The 15,414-nt window shown below is 58.7% G+C and overlaps 2 protein-coding genes across 2 annotated transcripts in view; one reads left to right on the top strand and one right to left on the bottom strand.

The window, feature by feature from the left end:
* Positions 1 to 52: 52 nt before the first annotated feature.
* Positions 53 to 2,871, top strand: LOC106897650 (nodal homolog). The gene is made up of 3 exons (XM_014958414.1): positions 53 to 125; positions 974 to 1,758; positions 1,858 to 2,871. The coding sequence occupies exons 2-3, from the start codon at positions 1,015 to 1,017 to the stop codon at positions 2,008 to 2,010; spliced, it is 897 nt and encodes a 298-aa protein (XP_014813900.1). The 5' UTR covers positions 53 to 125; positions 974 to 1,014; the 3' UTR covers positions 2,011 to 2,871.
* Positions 2,872 to 8,886: 6,015 nt separating this feature from the next.
* The window catches only part of EIF4EBP1 (eukaryotic translation initiation factor 4E binding protein 1), a 6,584-nt gene continuing 56 nt past the window's right edge, over positions 8,887 to 15,414 (bottom strand). Inside the window, exons 2-4 of the mRNA XM_014958403.1 lie at positions 14,688 to 14,764; positions 10,475 to 10,790; positions 8,887 to 9,294 (exon numbers count right to left, since the gene is read on the bottom strand). Coding sequence (XP_014813889.1) covers positions 9,263 to 9,294; positions 10,475 to 10,790; positions 14,688 to 14,764 — 425 coding nt within the window. The 3' untranslated portion in view covers positions 8,887 to 9,262. The remainder of the gene's footprint in view (positions 9,295 to 10,474; positions 10,791 to 14,687; positions 14,765 to 15,414) is intronic.

Below are 15,414 nucleotides of genomic sequence, written 5' to 3'. Positions count from 1 at the left end.
GGCACCGACCCACGCACCCCCCCGCGCCCCGCCGCGCTGCCCCGCGCTGATGCTGCAGCTCCTCCGCGCCCCCCCCGCCCCGCTCCGCGCCGCCGCCGCCGCCGCCTTCAGCCTCTCCCCGCACGGTGAGTGGGACCGCGGCCCCGCCATTCCCTCTCCTGGGACTCGCACTGTCCCCGCGCGTCCCTCTCCTGGGACCCGCACTGTCCCCAGGCCACCTCATCCTGGGACCTGCCGTGTCCCCGGGACCCACACCATCCCCGCACATCCCGGTCCCCGGGACCGATACAGTCCCCGCACATCCCTGTCCCTGCCCACTCTGTCCCCGGGCATCCCTGTCCCCGGGACCCGCACTGTCCCCGGGACCAGCACCGTCCCCGGGCATCCCTGTCCTGGGACCCGCACTGTCCCCAGGCGACCTCATCCTGGGACCTGCCGTGTCCCCGCGACCCGCACCATCCCCGCACATCCCTGTCCCTGCCCACTCTGTCCCCGGGCATCCCTGTCCCCACAACCAGTATTGCCCCCGCGACCCGCACCATCCCCGCTCATCCCTGTCCCCGGGACCGGCACCGTCCCCGCACATCCCTGTCCCTGCCCACTCTGTCCCCGGGCATCCCTGTGCCAGGGACACGCACTGTTCCCGGGACCAGCACCGTCCCCGGGCATCCCTGCCCCCGGGACCCGCACTGTCCCCAGGCGACCTCATCCTGGGACCCACAGTGTCCCCAGGACCCTCACTAACCCCGCACATCCCCACTCTGTCCCCAGGCATCCCTGTCCCCGAGACCGGTACTGCCACCGCGACCCACACCATCCCCACTCATCCCTGTCCCCAGGACCGACACCGTCCCCGGGCATCCCCCTCCCCATCACCAGCACCATCCGCTGCCTTCCCCCCACCCTGGGGGTCCCGGTGCAGCAGGGGGAGGGCAAAGCCGGGGGTGCCCTCACCGTGCCCCTTGGGTTTCAGGCTCCCTGCAGAACGGCTCCCGCTGGGCGCTCTCCTTCGACATGTCCTCCCTCTCCAGCAGCCAGGAGGTGAGTCTGGCCCAGCTCCGCGTCCGCCTGCCCGGCCTCTCTCCATCCCACCTGGACATCTACCACAGCCGGCGGCAGAGGTGCCGGGGCGGCGGGGCCTGCGCCCACCAGCTCTTCCTGGGCACCGTGGCCGGTAGCCCCTCTTCCACCCAGGCCTCCTGGAAAGTCTTTGAGGTCACCAGCCTGCTCCGGTCCTGGCTCCATCAAGCCGTGGGCCCCCAACACCACGGTCCCACGGGAAGGGAGCAGTGGGAGGGAAGTGGGGCGGCCACCCCGGCCACCACAACGATGCACTTGCCCACCTCAAGTGACACCGGCCACGGGGAGCCAGCCCTGCCCCAGGACGTGACGGACGGAGTCCTGCTGCTCGTCTTCTCCAGGGACAAGTCTCCAGGAGACCACAGCCTCATCAGGACGGCCGAGACCTCCAAGCACGTCGTGCGGGACAGCGGCTCCCCGGGCGCGGGGACGCGCCGGCACCGCAGGAACAGGAAGGAGAAGCAAAGGATCAAGGCGAGCGAGGCCGTCGCTGCTGCCCCCCCCGGGGAGGAGAGCAGGTCCCTCTGCAGGAGGGTGGACATGATGGTGGACTTCGAGCAGACCGGCTGGGGCAGCTGGATCGTCTACCCCAAGAAGTACAACGCCTACCGGTGTGAAGGGAGGTGTCCTTCACCCGTGGATGAGACCTTCAAGCCCACCAACCACGCTTACATCCAGGTAAGAGGGGGTGGCTGCCCCCGCTCCCCCCAGACACCCCAACCCCTCCGTCCCACAGCAGGGGGGTGACGCTCTGCCCTTCCCCTGTCTCCCCCACAGAGTTTGCTGCAGCTCTACAAGCCCAACCAGGTGCCCTGCCCCTCCTGCTCCCCGGTCAGGATGAGTCCCCTCTCCATGCTCTACTACGAGAAGGGAGAGATCGTCGTCCGCCACCACGAGGACATGATCATCGAGGAGTGTGGCTGCAACTGAGGCCGGCTCATCCCCCGCCAGGAAGGGGCACATCTCTGCCCCAAAAAGTGTCCCCGTGGGCTGCCCAGCACACACACCGGGGCATCGCTGAGCCCCCACTGCCTCCCAATCCCGCCTGCCCGTGGGTGGGTGAAGCCCTGGCTGTGCCAGGGGAGGAGGAGTGGGGTGTCCCACGGCGCAGGGATGGACGCGGGCTGCGTGCGGGGAACCCATCAGAGCCCTGGCAGCAGCAGCAGCAGCAGCAGCAGCAGCGGGGCGGTGGGTGCCGAGGGCTGGTGCTGCTCCGCAGAGACAGGAGCCAGGACGCAAGGGCTGGAGCCACCATAGCATCGCTCCCTGCCACCACACACTCCCCCAGAGGAGCTTTTAATTCTCCCCTGGGCCTCTCTTAAGACTGCTATTATATCTCTATTAAAACTCTATCAGATTTCTATTACAATCAAGGCGAGTTAACGTGTTAGCCCGGTGTCCAGACGGCAGAGCCACGTGGGCAGCAGCAGGCAGGGGTTCATCTCAGCCTGATCCTGCCCTGAAAAACCCAATCTGAGCCCGGCCCCGGGGGTGACGGAGCCAGGAGGAGCTGGCTGGCAGCAGGCAGGGAGGCAGCAACCTCCATCACCCACACTCCTCACCCAGGGAGTGATGCAAAAGATGGATCTGGGGCTCCCGCATCCCTCCCCAAAGCAGCATCCGTTCACCAGGAGCCCAAGAGGGTTTGCACGGGTAATAATGAGGTGTCCTTGGCAATAAGGCAGCCCCACGGTGGGTCTGAGCCCCCCCAGCCCTCCCACCTGCCCCGAACACCTCGGCTCACACACTGCTTTCCTCTGTAAAACCACGGCTTTGCTCAAAGCTTTTCCACGACTCACTGGATGGGGCTTGTGGTTGTGTAATTCAATAAATTATATATATTAAAAATGCCTGCTAGACTCTGATTTCCCCAGCCCATTTTTGCTGCAGAAATGGGGTCTCGGGGCGCAATTCTCCCCATCCCTCTGTCCATCTGCTGCACCCAGAGGCTCTCCCTGCCCCGGGATCTGGCTGCAGCCTGCCCGCAGCTCCGGGGCCTGCAGTTGCCATATGGCTAGCAGCTAAAACCAGCACAGCCAGGCAGCAACACCCAGGGTGGGTGGGCTGCCACCGTGACTTGCTACAGCAAGGTCGGGGGGGAGGCTGGAATGAAGCAAAAGATGCTCAACAGCTCTGTGAAGAGGGAAATTGGGGTGATGTGAGGAAGCAGCTGCTCCCACCCCCATGGGGGGGCTGCTCAAGAGCGAGCGGGGAAGCACCTGCAGCCCGTGAGGAGAAGGGCTAAGGATTTTCCACCTTTATTTGCCCCTTGGAGATAAGGGCAAGGGCCATATTCCCTAACAGCCATGATTTTGAGCCAGGCGCAGTGCCCAGCGCAGGCAGCTCTCCTTTGGGGTGCCCACCCCCAGGGGTGGTGGGGCTGGGAGCTCTGGGTGATGCTCGGGGTCTCAAGTGCCCTCGGGGTGACCGTGCCCCCCTGCGTGCCAGCCCTGGGGGGTGACACTCCAGCGAGGGTCCATCCCTGGGTCCATCACCCCATCGCAGCCGTGGGTCTGGGGTCCCCCAGGGCTCACACTGCCCCCTCCCACGGCTGTGGAGGGGGACCCACTGCCTGTCCCCGGGCTATACACAGCCGAGGGGACAGGCGGGTGGCCGGGCCGGGGCCATCCCCATCCCTCCCCTCCTGGGACCAGGACCCCATTCCACATCCCGGCCCAGCCTGATTATCCCCAATCCACATCCCGGCCGGCGGATAAACAAAGCGCGTCTGGTTCCCCCCTCCCTTACATATTCCGACAGCGCTTCACACTGCGGCCAGCCCGTCATTAGAGGGTCATTTGCAGGAGCTGTCAAAGGGTGGGCGAGGGAGGTGTGGGCTCACCCCTGGCAGGAGCCAGATGTGCACAGAAATCTGGAGATCTGGGCTCTGGATGAAATAAAATTAGATTTTTAAAATTTTTTTTCTTTTTGCCTCCTCCTCCACAGGTTTGCTACTCCCTCTCAGAAACTGCTGTCACACCAGCAGTGGGGCCAGGGGGTTTCACTCTCCCACGCTCACCCTCCTGCCCCCCCTCGCCCTCCCCAGCCCCCCGGGTCCATCAGCCTCGCTGGGAGCTGTATCTCTGCGACCTCTGCCCCCTCCATCAAACCTGTCTGGGATGGGGCAGCGGGTTCAAAAGTTGTGGTGGGGCAGGGGGAAGGCAGCAGCCCTGCCCTGGGAAGAACGGGGTGGAAAAATAAAGGCTGCAAGGAAAACATCAAAGCATGGAGGGTGACAATAAAGCTGCACCACTCTTCTCAGGACACGTATCTTGTGAGCCCAGCTTTGCAGGGCTTGGGCTGCGAGCAGAGACCTGGTCCCCGAGCAGAGACCTTGGTGCCTGTCCCTTCTCCTGCCCCAATACACATCAGCCGGTGACAGAGGGAGCCCAGACACCAGGACAATAAAGTGGGGGTCCTGCCCCGTGGGCTGCCCTCCTGCAGGCACGGCCAGGCCCCGCGCTCAGCACCTTTCCAGTGACTGGTGGGACCTTCAGCATCCCTGGAGCACAAGCTGCTGGGGCAGGGACACTGCCCACGGGTGGTGGGACAGCAGGAAGGGGACACGGGGGCTTTCACCCCACTCCCACTGCCCTGGCAGGGAATGGTCCGGCTGGCACACGTGGCCAGACCCTCCTCTTGCACGCAGAGATGCTCTTGTGAGCCTCCCCTGGGCAGAAAGGACCGGCTTTTGCACCAGTTTCTCAGTGGTGGTTTTGCTGCAGAGCAGAAACCCCACCGTGGGTGCTCGGGGAGCATCTTGTAGCCCCCCCAGAGTGTTGGGGAGCTGGCAGGATCTCTGCTCTTGGAAGGGCTGGCTCGGCTTTAACATCCTTCCACCTTGGCATGGGAAGGACAGAGCCTTCCCGGTGCAGGGGAAGTTTTCTGGTGGAAAAAGCACCTGGGGTTTTTCAGGAGCTGGATACACACAGCAGCCTCAGCCCGGCTGGGGTGAGGATGAGGAGCTGCAGCCCTGCCTGCCTCCCAGCTTCCCTCACCATGCACGGGGTCAGGCCCTGGCAGCCCCCGGGTCCCCCCCAAAGAGGAGCAAGAGCAGTGCCCGCCGCTGGCGATGGCACCGAGCCACAGCCACCACCGTCCCCGGTGCCAGCCGGTGCCCGTCCCTCGGGAGGAACAGCCGGTGGCCGGGGAGGGAGCTGGGACAGGGTTTACTTTGGAGGCAGGAGGAAAGAGAGAGAACAAACAGACCGAGGGGTTTATCAAAGGCCCAGGGTAATATTTGTACAAACGGCGGCTGGAGGCAGGAGCTGGGTCAGGCCAGGGCTGTTCGTCCCGTGACCGGGACACGGAGCAGGACGCTGCTCTGCCCGAGACAAAAAGGGGCAGGGACAGAAAATGCGATGACAAAGCCAACACTTGTCCCTCGGACCTCCCCGGAGCGTCCCAGCTGTGCAGGGCAGCCACCCACAGCTGCCTCCCCTCCCGCTGAGCCTGCCTGAGTAGCCACACCGCAGCCTCCACTTGCCCGGGGGCTCAGCCCCCCCAAGAAGGGGCTCATTTCCCCACAAAAGTGGCCCCAGTGCAGGAACCAGGGGAGGAACAAACCCCACTCGTGCAGGGACCTGCCCAGGAAACACTGAGCTGCTCCTTCCTTGCATGGCTTTGGCAAACTTGTGATACCTCAGGCAGATTTGATGTAGTTTATGAATGGTTAAACTGTAGAGAACCTTCTTTTAGAGAAGAAATGTACCTATTCTAGCACAATCTTCTTTTAGAGAAGAAATGTAGCTATTCTAGCAACCATCCCAAACAGTTTCAAAGAGTTAGTAAGATGAGAAAGGATGTCTGTGAACATGGTGACCTAAGACAGGGATGCAATCAATATAGACATTGTCTGATGAACAGGTGGTAGCAGGGAGATCATTAGTTTTAACGAGCAGTTAAGCAGTTAGAATGTTTTGCCAACATGAAAAAGTGAGCCAAAGGCCAGGTGAAGAAGATTGAGGAAGAAATGACCCTCCCTCCAAATGAGGACCACCAGAAAGCACAACTATGCATGCCCCAAAGCTTATTGCTCCCTCCAAATGAGGACCACCAGAAAGCACGACTATGCATGCCCCAAAGCTGCTTATAATATGTAAATGAATTCTTAGAAATGTAATGAATGTGCTTATGTTTTCTTGGAATGACATTGACTATGTGTACCTGTTGTGTATAAATTTAATTTGACAACAGTATTCGGGGTGCGCAGCAGGAGGAGCGATCCCCTGTGCACAATACAGATTTCCTGCTTTCTGAACTTTGCATTGGGTCTCAGAAAGTTTTATCTGCTGGTTTGTGGGAACTCTTGGAGCATGAACCCCTGCAGGAGACGGGTCCAAAAACACCCCTTGGAAGGATGTGGGAGACAAATGTCAAAGGCTGGGGGGGGGGACACTGAGACAATCCACGGGTGGAGGGGTTCCAGGTGTGGGGTTTGGGATGAATTGCCCCACAGGAGACGCACACGAGGATGTCACAGCACCTCATCACATGTCCACAGCCCTGGTGGCAACTCACCGATGTGCCCATGGCCTCAGGGGAGCCAGCAGGAGACCCCCCCCAGATCCCCCCCTCACACCTGGCCGGGTGCTTGGCAGGGTGCTCCCCCTCTCTCCGAATTATCGGCTCTCAATTGCCTTCGGAGGCACCTGGCGCTTTGATGCTCCCCCCGGATCTGCATCAGGAGGCAGATACCGATGCAAAGCTGCCACGGGCACGGACCAAACACTTCACACTTAAACACTTGTTCCCCTGGAGCAGGGGGGGGCAGAATTTAAAAGCATCACTCGCCGTCACTTTTGTACCAACATCAAACCCCGTTCCCAGCTGGACCACCACGGGTCAGAAACTGGGCAAGGCTGAAATCGGCTTGTTTCCCCCCAAAGAGCCACAGCCCCTGCCTGTGCACCTCCGAGAGGGGTCTGGGGTCTCAGGGTGAACCCCCCTCCCATGAACAGACACCCTTTTCCATCAAACCCCAATTGCCAGGGGTCCCACCAACCCAACCCTCCCAGCCACAAAGCCCCCCCTCCAGCAACAACCACCAACGTTTGGGTTTGGGCAGAGCAGGAAAACAGAGACTTAATTCTGGGGCTGTGGCAGCTTTTCCAGCCTTCCCTAAAGTAACCGGCTTTGGGCAAATTAACATCAAGGTGGGAAGTCTTCCCAAACCCAGCTCTTCCACCTCCTCCCCCAGGGGCTGGAGGTCGCTGTGGTGGGTGGTGACCAGAGACCAGGGGGGCTCTGAGGACACGGGAGTCTGAAGGGTCCCACAGGGACACAGTCTCATGGTGCCCATTTCCAGCTGAAAATATTAATTGAGCCAAAAAAGACAAGTCGGGGGCAGCTGGAGCCTCCCAGATTCCAGCAGCTCCTCTCTGAAGGCACATCCCACCAAAACCCAGCAGCTGGTGGCCGGGCTGATAAAGTGACACCCGAGGGCAATAAATTTGAATCTGTCCCCATTAAGGCTTCAGAGAAACACTTTTAATCTTATCTTTCTTTTTTAAAAAAAAAAAAGCAAGTTTATCTGCAGCAATTGCTTTGTCTCTGCTCCTTCTGTTACTCATTATTAAAAGCCTGCATATCATAATGCCACAATTGAGCCTAATTAGCAGGTATTTCAATGCTATCTGCCACGCAGCTGAGCGGACACTCATTGTCTTTTGGGAAGTCTGAGGCCGTGTCCTCGGATCCGTTCTCCTCCTTGAGGCACCTCAACCACCAGCCCCAGGAGATGCCACCACCAGCAGCAGCGTCTCTAAAGCAGCAACAGGGCCCTGGGGTTAGAGACGGCCCCAGAACCCGCTTATGAAACCTCACTGGAACGAAGATACTCGCCCTGGGGGCCCACCTCGCCCACCCCCCGGGCAAATTACTTTCTCAGATGAAAATTCCCCCCCTCAAAACCAGACGGACTCATTTCCGATCTCCCCACTAAGGCCCTCTCCTCCAAAGGTCAGTGGGAGTCAATCCCTGCCCCACCAAGTCATGGAAAGGAGAAATAAGTATAAAACAACCCCAAAGTTTCAGCATGGATTAAAAAACCAGCAGAAAACACTCCAGTTGAGCATTCACTCACCTGCCAGAGGAGATCCGTGCCTTCAGGAAGCAGGAGCTGGGGCAGAGCTGGAGGCTCAGGCTTTCCCCAGCAGGAGAAGGCAGCTCAGAGTGGAGACCCTCTACCCAGCTCAGCTACAGGTGGCTCCTCTTAAGCCAATTTCAGCTGCTTCCACCCCAAACCTGACCCAGCCCTGCCCCTCGTGGGGTGATAGAAAAGGAGCTCAAACACCTGCAGCAAAAGAACCATCTGGAAGCAGATTTTGATAACTATTTCTGGCATCGGGCTCGGAGCCACTGAAACCTCCTGTGGTGACGGGGTGCTGCAGGTGGGACACAGAGACCTTCTGCCAAGAGGGGTTAAAGCCTCTCAGCCTTTGTCTTTTGGGGAAACCCAAAAGCACAGTGTTTATCTGTCACTGAACCAGCTGGGTTGGAAGGGACCTTTGAGATCATGGAGTCCAACCACCCACCCAGCACTGGAGGGACCTTTGAGATCATGGAGTCCAACCAACCCCCCACCCAGCACTGACAAAGCCACCACTGACCCGTGTCCCTCAGCACCACATCTGCCCAGCTTTGAAATCCCTCCAGGGATGGTGACCCCACCACTGGGCAGCCTCCTCCAGCATTCAATAACCCTTTCAGTGTAGAAACTTCTCCTGAAGGCTTTACACAGGACCACCCCTTCCATTTTTCTGCCCCGGGGTGGTGAAAGGACAGGAGTGAAGGACAGGAGCCGTGTTTATTGCAGTCATCTCCATACCAGGAGACTCCAAATGATTTTTATTTCTCCCTTGTATCGCATTTCTGTCACTTTTACAGTATTAAAATGATTAACAAAAGAGAAAAAAAAAAAAGCATAAAAATGGAAACAAAACCAATCATTGAGAGTGTCTCCTCCGGCACCCCAAGGCCCGTCCTCGGCGGGGGCTGCGCCGGGGGCCGAGGCTCAGCCCCGAAACGGGACACGCTCCGTCCCCGGGGGGGAAGAGGGGCCCTTCCCGGGAAGCAGGAAGGCACTCACTCAAGGCACGGGCTGCGCCGGAGCCTGGCTGGTGGGAATCCTCGAGACAAGGTCCTGGTTCTTCACTGGGTGAGCACTCCGGGGGCGCCGGTGTTAGATGTCCATGTCAAACTGCTCCTCCTCACCTGCCGAGGGGGACAAAACCCAAGAATTACTCCTCAAAGTTACCAAATGTTTTGTTGAAGAAACAACCGTCAGGGTGTGCTTCAGAGATGTGGAAGGTTGGACTTCAAAATCTGCATTCAGGCATCGATTTTGATATGGAAACCACCTTGTACAAGCAAAATGTCCACCCTGGGGATCGCACAAGAGCAAACCACCTTGTACAAGCAAAATGTCCACCCCGGGGATCCCACCCAGACAAGAGAGGAGCAGAGGATGCCCTTCAAGTCATTTATTTCTATCCCTGGATTTCCTTGTACAAGGGAACGTGAAGAATAACACTGGTGACAGCCACTGGGACAAAATTCTGTTACAGAGACACATCTCTTCCAGCTGCCACCGCGGCTCAGGTGGCTGGAGAGGACACCCATGAGGGGCAACGATCTGCTCCTGGGGCTCCTCCGGGAGGGTGACACCAGGCTGGCACCCAGCCCACGCTGCCAGGGAGCCCAGCGAGCCACCAAAGGTCACAGGAGTGTAATGAAGCAATATTGACCTGGGGCAGATTGTGCTTAGAGAGCGCGGGGGAGGCAGCTGATGAGCGTTCAGATCTTTATTTTTAGAGAGAAGATAAATAACGGTACGCGGCAGCTGCAGGTTCCTTCAAGAATTGATCTCATGTAGCCTGCAAAAAACCACCTGTTGATGAGCAGAAGTTGCTCACGTTGCTCCTACAGCGCCTTTAGCTACGTGTCAATGTGCAGAAAGTGGGCAGTTCTGTTCTCCTGACTCCTCCTCGCTCGCCCCAAGTGCTCAGTTAATGGGAATTAAGTGATTGTAACAAATTATATATCCAAGTAATTGAAAAGAGTCCCATTACTGGGGACCACAGCAGAACCTAACAACCATGAGAACCTAATTACTGAGTAACACCAGGCACATTTTGATTCTGTAAGAAGTCATCAGGGTATTGGTAGAGGATGGGGCCAGGCTTTTTCAGTGGTTCCCAGTCACAGGACAAGAGGGAACGGGCACAAACTTGAATGTAAGAAGTTCCACCTAAAGATGAGGAGGACTTTGTTTGCTGTGAGGGTGGCAGAGCCCTGGCAGAGGCTGCCCAGGGAGGTGGTGGAGTCTCCTTCTCTGGAGACATTCAAACCCACCTGGACACGTTCCTGTGGGACCTGCTCTGGGTGCACTCACCTGCGCTCACTTTCTCATCACAGGTTTGGACGTGGTTGTTCTCAATCTTCAACTCCTCCACGTTGGGGCTGGTGACACCTGGAATGTCCGGAAGGTCAGAAGGTGGTGTTTTGGCAATGGGAGAATTGCGGCACTCCATCAGAAACTTACGGTCGTAAATAATCCTGGTACCTGGGGGGAGAACAAGGGCACCGTCAGGGTCTTTTTTAGCATTTTGGGGCAGGAAATACAGCTGGGCCGTCTTCACAGCTGGGTGTGTAAGGCAACAGGAGTCACCTTTAAAGTCATACTTATTATTTAGCACTTTTTTTTTGTCCTACCTTAAAAAACCTCCAATGTCATTAACATTATTTGCCAAAAAAAGTGTGAAAGCATCAGGTACCCAAGCAACAGCCAATGCTACCGCTGCCTGGAGAGAGCACAGGGCTCCAAACCCCAGCCCAACCCTGCACGTGACAGATCCAGCCCCTTCCACCCAACCCAGGGTCACAACAACCCCTAAAGGGAACAGTAAATTGAATTTAATTTCTGCTCATAATCTCAACAGCCTTTTCCATCGGGGGCTGAGAGCTGTGGGGCACACACCAGGGACAGGACGTGGCCGTGCCTCCCTCTGTCACCGAGGGCTGCCCAGCAGAAACTCCTGCACCTCCAAGAATGGCCCTTTCCAAGGACTCGAATGCAGGGAGTTGTTAATTCCTGGTTTTAATGGTTAACCAGACAGCGGCCGACTCTCCCCACCCCACGTGGGACCAGCCGGCCCCAGCGCATCGCAGCCAGCCTCTGCTCCAGGCACGGATTTCTAGGAATACCACTGGGCTGAACAGCCCGTTCCTTAGAAAGGAATTGCACTGGAAAGAGCCCAAAAACCACAGGCAGAAAAGGGATTCCTCCAAAAGACCGCAGCCTTAACCCAGAAAGTACTGAAAAATAAATAGATCAGCTTTTTCTTCCCCGAGAGCAAACCCCCTTTTCTGTACCCTGTTCCTGCAAGAGGGAAAGGCAACTTCTCCTTGTGTACTCCCTGGAAAACTTTAACTAAAAATACACCCACGCAGGGAAACAGCCTCCCAGTAACATCTGTCCAGGAACATTAATCTCTATTTTGAAGCACGGCCATAAAATAACGTAGCTGGAGATCACGTTTCAAGAAAAGTCCCGCTAATGAGCTCCCAGAATGCTGGGAACCTTCTCACTAACAGATTCCTGAATTTGAGTGGCTTCACCGGGCTCAAGGGGAGACCCAACCCGCCCTCAGGAGCGTGCTCTGGGGTTGGGAAGTCTGGGAGCCGAGTGTGAAATTCCTGGGAGGTTCCTGGGAGCGAGGACGGGGCTTCCTAGAAGCAGAGCTCGAGTCCCGGGTATCGGGAGCACGGTTCGGGCGGGCACGAGCCTCCACGGCGGGTTCACGTTCCTCTGCTGGTCACATGCCCGGGGCTTACGAAAGGGACACGGGGCAGGACCCAGCCCGGGCTGGCAACAGGCTCGGCCCCCGGCCCCACACGGGCTCCTTCCAGGGTGTCGGGCTGAGCTGAGAGCGGTTTCTCCTCCGGTGGTGGGAGAGGCTACACCCCGGGGCACTGCCCTGCTCCCCGCTCACACCCCGGCCTCACCACCCCCCTGCCTCCACGTGCAGCTCGGGAAACCCGGCTAAAAATTTGGCTCACTTGGAGTATTTTCATCAGGATGAGGCACTAGGCTTGGAGAAGTCCCCACGTAACACCACCTCGCTCCGTTCCTGCACCCCGAGCTTTGCTGCTCTGTCCCTGTCCCCCCACCTCCTCGCGGCGCGTCGGGCACCTGGGCTGGGGAGGGACGGAGCTGGGAGGACTCCCCAGATCCTGCCACACGTGGGCTCTGCCTAAAGACCACGTGTGTGAGCCCTCGGGGAGCGGGCGAGGAGCCAGGACGGGCACAAAGGGAATACTGAGAGCAGACCAGGCTTAAAGGTCACACATCCTGGTGGCCAAGGAGGCCAATGGCATCCTGGGGGGCATCAGGAAGAGTGTGAGCAGCAGGTGGAGGGAGGTCATCCTGCCCCTCTGCTCTGCCCTGGGGAGGCCCCAGCTGGAGCACTGGGACCAGTTCTGGGCTCCCCAGTTCCAGAAGGACAGGGAACTGCTGGGGAGGGGACAGCAGAGGCTACAAAGATGGTGAGGGGCCTGGAGCATCTCTCTGCTGAGGGAAGGCTGAGGGACTTGGGGCTTTTGAGTGTGGAGAAGAGAAGGCTGAGGGGGGATCTGATCAACACCTCTAAATACTGAAAGGGTGGGTGTCAGGAGGATGGGGCTGGTCTTTTTCCAGTGGTGCCCAGGGACAGGACAAGAGGGAACGGGCACAAACTTGAACATGGGAAGTTCCACCTAAACATGAGGAGGAACTTCTTTGCTGTGAGGGTGGCAGAGCCCTGGAAGAGGCTGCCCAGAGAGGTGGTGGAGTCTCCTTCTCTGGAGACATTCAAAACCCCCCTGGACACATTCCTGTGGGACCTGCTGTGGCAGGGGGTTGGACTGGGTGGTCTCCAGAGGTCCCTTCCAACCCCATAGTGTGGGGTCACCCCTCACACACTCACTTGCACCCCCATATACTGTTGTGTTTTTTTTTTTAAATCTCTGCTGTAAGAAAAGCAGTTCTGCTGCACTGGCTGAGGAGAGGGAATCTCTTCCCTCCCGGGGGGGATGGAAAAGCCCCAGCACAAGGTGTCCTCAAACAGGCTGGGGACAGCCCAAGGTGCCACCCAGTCACGAGAGCACCGCGGGCTCTGCCAAGTGCACACACCCCAACAACAAACACCCTTCGTGCTTCTCCTCCTCGCTCTGACATCCATTAACCCTCCCGAGACCCAGCTCCTGGCAGGCTCCTCACACTGCACAGCACCCTTAATTGTTCATTTCTGGTGTGTTCCTCAGAGCACACGATAATTGTTCATTTCTGTTGTGTTCCTCAGAGTACACGAACGTAGCAGAGACAGAGACACCCCTCCTGCGCGTAATTACCGCACGCGCTCGTTAAGCGCCGCGGTTATCGGCTGCTTTCAGAGCAGAGAGAACATATGGCAAAAACAACACCCGGAATTCAGTTCCCCAACCAAACGTTTCTGCACAAACACCAAAAAAAAAAAAAAAAACCCCAACCAAACACTCAAGTGAACCAGCAAGGCTGACTTCCCTCTTTCTCTGAATTTTAACCCCTTGGGTGTCGGGTTGTGAGGAGACGGGAAGGTCTGAGGGACGAACAAAGCCCCATCTGCCGCCTCCCCTTTGGGCTGTTCTTTTGGCTGAACTTCAAGTCCAGTTTCATCATTCCAGCTGCTCGCGCCCATCCTCTGCGCAGCAGCACAGGGAGGTGGGAGAAAATTAATAAAGATATGGAAAAACTGATGTGAAAGCAGCGGTGAGCAGGAGCGCGGGCAGCTGCCAGGGCTGGGAATAGACACAACCCACCCGGTGCCCGGTTTCATCATCTGGGAGAGCAGCCACGTGCCTGGAAAGGCAAACTCCTCCGGATAACCAGGCTCTGGGGGGAGCGAGGGGGACACAGACCCCTTCAGACGGAGGGGCCTCTGCGACCAGCCTCGCCCGTTACGTCCCTGGGGATCGACAGGGAGACACCCACAAGGTGTCTCCCGAGATAAAGGCTCCGTGCAGGGGCTGGGTGCTCAGCCCCCCCCGCCGCGGGCAGGGGTAACTCCCGCCGTCCGTTTTATTCTTGTTTGAAGGTGAAATTCCCCAGAGACACGAGCCCCGGGAGCCACGGGCAGCGCGGGGGGGCGGCCCGAAGGCAGAGGGAACCAGCCCCAACTCTGTTTGCAGCAGCTGGAGCTCTCAGAAGGCAGAGCCACTCGGGAGGAGGGGGAAAAAAAAAGGAAAAAAAAGAAAAAAGTGGCTGCAGGGCTTGGGAAAAAAAAAAAGAAAAAAAAGAAAAAGGAGGCTGCAGGGTTTGCTCCTTACCCGGGGAAACTGCAAATATCGGAATTAATGAGTAACCCAAAGCCGGGGCGGGTTTGAGAGCCGCTCCAGCAGCCTTGTTTGCCAGCACGGACACCAGGCGGCCGCCGTCCCGCTGCACCGGGGGAGGGGGAAGCCCCCCCGGTCCCTCGTTATCCCCCCCCTCAAGGCACCGCAGCGGCCCGAGCCCCGGGGAAGGGCCCGGCCCGGGGAGGGGGGACCCAGGACCCCCAGGCGGCTCCGCCCGGACACCCCCCGCCCCGCACAAGGGCCTGCACCGGTTTCATCATCTGGGAGAGCAGCCACGTGCCTGGAAAGGCAAACTCCTCCGGATAACCAGGCTCTGGGGGGAGCGAGGGGGACACAGACCCCTTCAGACGGAGGGGCCTCTGCGACCAGCCTTGCCCGTTACATCCCTGGGGATCAACAGGGAGACACCCACAAGGTGTCTCCTGAGATAAAGGCTCCGTGCAGGGGCTGGGTGCTCAGCCCCCCCCGCCGCGGGCAGGGGTAACTCCCGCCGTCCGTTTTATTCTTGTTTGAAGGTGAAATTCCCCAGAGACACGAGCCCCGGGAGCCACGGGCAGCGCGGGGGGGCGGCCCGAAGGCAGAGGGAACCAGCCCCAACTCTGTTTGCAGCAGCTGGAGCTCTCAGAAGGCAGAGCCACTCGGGAGGAGGGGGAAAAAAAAAGGAAAAAAAAGAAAAAAGTGGCTGCAGGGCTTGGTCCTTACCCGGGGAAACTGCAAATATCGGAATTAATGAGTAACCCAAAGCCGGGGCGGGTTTGAGAGCCGCTCCAGCAGCCTTGTTTGCCAGCACGGACACCAGGCGGCCGCCGTCCCGCTGCACCGGGGGAGGGGGAAGCCCCCCCGGTCCCTCGTTATCCCCCCCCTCAAGGCACCGCAGCGGCCCGAGCCCCGGGGAAGGGCCCGGCCCGGGGAGGGGGGACCCAGGACCCCCAGGCGGCTCCGCCCGGACACCCCCCGCCCCGC

Source organism: Calidris pugnax, unplaced genomic scaffold, assembly GCF_001431845.1.
Source record: "Calidris pugnax isolate Ruff unplaced genomic scaffold, ASM143184v1 scaffold280, whole genome shotgun sequence".
NCBI classification, from domain to species: Eukaryota; Metazoa; Chordata; class Aves; order Charadriiformes; family Scolopacidae; genus Calidris; species Calidris pugnax.
The sequence above is the reverse complement of the archived record's forward strand: the minus strand, read 5'-3'. Positions and strand labels throughout refer to the sequence as shown.